General features: G+C 37.6%; 1 protein-coding gene across 1 annotated transcript; it reads left to right on the top strand.

The window, feature by feature from the left end:
• Positions 1–3,862: 3,862 nt before the first annotated feature.
• LOC144716402 (uncharacterized) lies at positions 3,863–4,336 on the top strand. The gene is made up of 2 exons (XM_078591510.1): positions 3,863–3,992; positions 4,080–4,336. Exons 1-2 carry the CDS (start codon positions 3,863–3,865, stop codon positions 4,334–4,336), a joined length of 387 nt encoding a protein of 128 aa, XP_078447636.1.
• The last annotated feature ends 597 nt before the right edge of the window (positions 4,337–4,933 follow it).

Raw genomic sequence — 4,933 nt, 5'->3', positions numbered from 1 at the left:
TTCTGTACACCAGTCTTTTCCTAAATGTAATCCTGGATATAAAAAATATTTGGGTATAGTTATATGTATATTTCAAAATTCTATTGTCTACAATTTGATTATCTTCCCAATCAACCATATGTTACAGTATTATATTCCATCTCCATGATCATGGTTTTGATTTTAGGCCGACAAGCCAAGGCTGAGCTTCAAAGACGAGTACTCAAAATCTTATAGAAGCTTACACCCATCTGCGTCTATCCTTGTCCTCTAGATGTCCGGCATCATTGTCTAAGGATTATCAGTCTTCCAAGCTTATCGGCTGTGAGTAGCTTCAATTTTCAGAGATATTACTTGATTATTATTTGATCCTTATATTTTTGTGTCCAAATTTATTCCTCTGGGTTTTCATTTTATTACCTCGCTGCCATCATTGGGGTGTCCCAGCCTGGCTACTGTTGGATTTGTTTAGCATTTTATATAATACGGAGATAGAAAGAAATGAAAAATTACGTTCATTTCATTTTACCTTGTCATAAACATGGTTAAAATGGGTGCTTCCTTTTACCTACTCGCCTCGTAAAACCACAGTATACTTCAAACAGGGATGGAATCACATATTTGTGTGTTTAGCATTTACTCAAGAGGTATCGTAACCTAATCGTCCATTTTATTTTTTGTATGTTCTGTACATACCTTTGTGGGTTGTTCTTATCACAGGTTATAGATACTGAAACACGTGGCCTTTGCGGTTATTGTCATCGTCATATCTATTGTTATCCTCTCCTAGTTCAAGAGGATGATGAGTTGATGATGAGTTGAGGATAAGGCGATGACCGAGATTATGACGCGGTGATAGCAAATTCGTCATTGTATGATGATGTCAACTCATCATTCTCCTCATTCGCTCTCATGACCAATCTAGAAGTTTAACCCTAACTGACTTAACTATAACTTGGAAATACTCTATGCGTCTCTCATCTATGATTAGTCAAACCTAAACAACAGATTTCATAGGCATTGTTCGTACTGGCATTTTTAATGTTTATAAAACCATTTTGCTTTTCCAAAGATCAAGACAATCTCCAAATCTCATCTTAGAAAATAACAGTGCAGAAATACAGTAAATTCTATATATTTGACCTTTCAAGGCTTTTATTTCCAATTGACCCAAGTCGTTAAATACTAAAATAAACCAAAATTGTGGTTTGAATTTTTCACTGTCTCGTTTTACAATTCAAGATGATATTTATGCATTTTTCTTACCAATTTTTCCCTCTGAAGGCTAGCTTCCACAAAGAAATATTATTTGTTGTGTGATGTTTTTTCTTTCTTGGCTATTCGACTCCAAATGATGTTTATTATCATTTTTTGTGACTTGAATCATTTTTTAATCTATATTATGAATATCATATAAATGCATTAGAATGACTTTGAATGTTTAAATTCATTTGATTTTGTGGAGCGATATTCTGAATTTTACACTTATAGATGCATTATGATTATCATATGAGTGCGTTAGAATGACTTTGAATTCTTAAATTCATCTGATATTCTGCATTACGATTATCACGTCTCAGAGTGATATCCTGATTTTTCTAGATTTTATGGGATTTTCTCATGCTCCAGTTGTTTTTCGAATCACTCCATCTCGACCTACGTTGCATTTCTCATTTTAACTTTAATCCTTTGGTTCTCCTAATACTGGGAGCTCTTATTGTTATTTATCATTGTGTTGTTGTCAATCTGTTTTTGCAGCATCTGGACTGACCACTTGGCGTATTTATAAAAAAGCTCGCCACTGGTTTTTCTGTCGTCATCATAACGATAGGAGCAATTCCTGATTTTGCCTCGGAGGTATTTTATAAGGTGCGTAGATATGTGAAAAATGAGACACAGTTGGGAGAATCTTTTTGTCAGTTATTATCATATATTTTATTTATTTTGCTTCTATATATACCCGGAGGAGGAAAATTTTGTATTTCTACATTAAAGTAGTCATATATTTCATACATTTCAATTTACGACTTTGTTTCAATATTTGTACATTATAGTTGCAATTCAAACTTTCTCTTAAATTAGTTTGATATTGGATGAATTGTCAGATAAATTTACATTTTCAATTGTAATTTAGGATGCCTAGAGCACCTCTCTCTCATGCTTCTAGTTCCTATGAAAGCCCGCCGTCGTCTGAGGGGAGTGTTGGCCAAAGTGAAAAGAAGAAAAAGAGAAAGAATGAATGCACTACACGGATAGACTTCACAGAGGTTGCACCGAAGGTTTTCACATGCAATCTTTGTGCGACCCGTAATCAAGGTCATGTTGTGACAATATAGCGAAATAAGTATAGTTGCAGTACGGTCCTATGGCATCATTTGAAAAATGTGCACAATAAAGAGTATAATGAGTTGAAGGCACAAGAAGGCAGCTCTTCTAACCAACCATCGGTGGCGAACATCTTGACCAAAAAGTGAATCAAAAAATGCACTTCACTTGTCGCACGTCGGAGATGACAAAAGAAGAGCTTGTACATTTCATTTGTCAGTCGGCCTCACCATGGAACATTGTATGTAAGAAATACTTCATACGACTGCTTTGATACATCGCACAGGAGGAGATATCCATTCCACCAAGAAGGGTTGTGAAGGAAAAAGCTTTCAAGCTTTATATTGAGTTGAAGAGCGACATTCGTGACCAATTCAAGAGTGTTGATAGAATGGACATCACTCTAGATTGTTCGACTTTTGTGAATCAAATCTCATTCATAGGTCTCACAGTTCATTAGTTAGACACGGAATGGAAAATGTGTGAATGTGTCCTTGCTATACGCCAGTTGGAGGGATCGCAAACTAGGGAGTGCTTGAGCAAGGCTGTGTTGGAGGTTCTTGTAGAATTTAAATTGAGCGTGAAGATATGCACTATTATGATGGATAATGCTTTGAACAATGCAACAATGATGGTGATATTAGAACAGGAGTTGCGGCCAGTGAATGCCCGTTTTACTGCAAAGAGACATGTCTTGTGTATTACCCATGTGATCAACTTAGTTATGCAGGCCAGATTGAAGGCGCTCCATGTCGTCAAAAATGGGCTTGAGTCAACTTTCATTGAGGAAGTAGACCTCACAAACCTTAATGGTGTGTTGGATGCAGACGAGTCCGATCCTTCTTCTGTTATTTCCTTGGGGGATGTTGTTCGGCACCTAAAAGAAGTTGTCAGCACAATACGAGGATCATTGAGGCAAGAAGCGAAGTATTTTTCATACTGCAGTCAGTTAAATATGACAAACATGAGGAGGATCCCGCTAGATTGCCCTACTAGGTGGAGCTCTACTTACAAAATGCTACATGGGTGCCTTGAGAATAAAATAGTTATTGATAGGATGATGTCATCCGCTCTTAGAAAATATACTTTGCTTGACACAGAATGGGACCTAGTAGAAAAAATTTTTGACCTGCACAAACCACTCCAGCATGGTACCTCCATTGCTTTTCAGAGCAAGGCACCGACTTCAAATGAGGGTATAGTCATTATTAAGGGATCGATGATGCATCTTGAGCAAATTAGTGTGGGAATACCAAACTCATCCATGCTTCCAGTTGGACACGCTATCTCCGCTAAGCAAAGGAATGGTTTAGCTAATGTATGTTCCGCTATGCGGGCGATACTAGAGAAATATGTGCATGTGCTAATACGAAATGAGGCTTTCACTATTGTCTCTCTGCTTCATCCATCTATGAAGTTTCTCTTGATTGATCCACAGGCTAAAAAAGATGTTCTATCTATTGTCCGCACTATCATGGAGTCATATTCATTATCAAGAAACCTAGGGAATCGATCCACCAAACTATCTGTTCTATTAATGAGGAATGATTTCCTACAAATGGAGCTCCAAGAACTACTAGATCTGTCCGAGCTACCACAAAAAGTTGATCTGATTGAAGAGCTTGACGTATACGCGACGGCCCCCCCAGCATTCAGTACAGAGGTGTTACACTGGTGGAAGACGACGGGTATCATATAATGTGCATTGTTAGATTCAAAATCTCTTACTTGCCTTATTTGAATTTCTGATTGCTTTTATCCCCATAAGAGGTCAGGTTTCTTACCCTCATTAGCATTGGTGGTGAAGGAATTTCTAGCAGTTCAAGCGACGAGTGTCATGTGTGAGCACCTATTCTTAGAAGGGCGTCGTGTAATCAACTACAGGCCATCGAGGCTCACAACAGAGAGCGTCGAAGTCCTGATGATGTTGAAGTCATGGTACAGCAACGATGATTTCAGTGCGAAAGAGGACAATGACGGTGATGATGATGACAAGCCATTTTCCATTCGTGTGGATGCACACATCGATTAGACTCTCAATTTTTTGCCTTCATCTAATGATATATACTCTATTATTGTTCATTTATTGGTGTATTGAACTATTCATTTACTTACGCATTGAGTTTAAAGTATTATTTCTTATGGACAATTAATTACATTCGGCTATCCAAGGTTTATGATCTTATTAACATCCTTGGTGAATAAAAATCATGATGATGGTGATGGTAAAATCTTTCATTTTTTCATGTCGCAGTTTAGTTGTCCAACACCCACTACCGGCGAAGAAGATGGAAGAAAACCCCAAGCTAGATGCAAGACTCCTCTAGCATTATTGTGTAAGACTAATCTGCCATCCAGTGTCAAGACTACTCTATAAATATTGTGTCTTGGATGATTATTAACTCCTCTTTCTCACAGATTTGGATCTGTATTTTTGAAATTTAAATGAGGCGTGACCCTCATATCTCTTTTCCTTTTCTACTTATGCTTTTTGATTAGCAACGGTGACAATCTGAACCCGGTAGTTGGGGCAGTGGAAGAATGATAGAAGAAGAGGATGAATACGTGGAAGATCATGGAATTAGTCATGGAGATTGAACTCACGTCGAGACCAACCATCTCGCACAAT

The sequence above is a fragment of the Wolffia australiana genome, chromosome 2 (genome assembly GCF_029677425.1).
Source record: "Wolffia australiana isolate 7733 chromosome 2, ASM2967742v1".
Taxonomy (NCBI): domain Eukaryota; kingdom Viridiplantae; phylum Streptophyta; class Magnoliopsida; order Alismatales; family Araceae; genus Wolffia; species Wolffia australiana.
This window is presented reverse-complemented; position numbering and strand designations above follow the sequence as displayed.

What these genes read in the sequence shown, in the direction of transcription:
- LOC144716402 (XM_078591510.1), top strand. Translation starts at nt 3,863, where the DNA reads ATGGAGCTCCAAGAACTACTAGATCTGTCCGAGCTACCACAAAAAGTT. An exon ending in ACACTGGTGGAAGACGACGG is followed by an intron (nt 3,993 to 4,079) that starts GTATCATATAAT and finishes ATAAGAGGTCAG; the next exon opens with GTTTCTTACCCTCATTAGCA.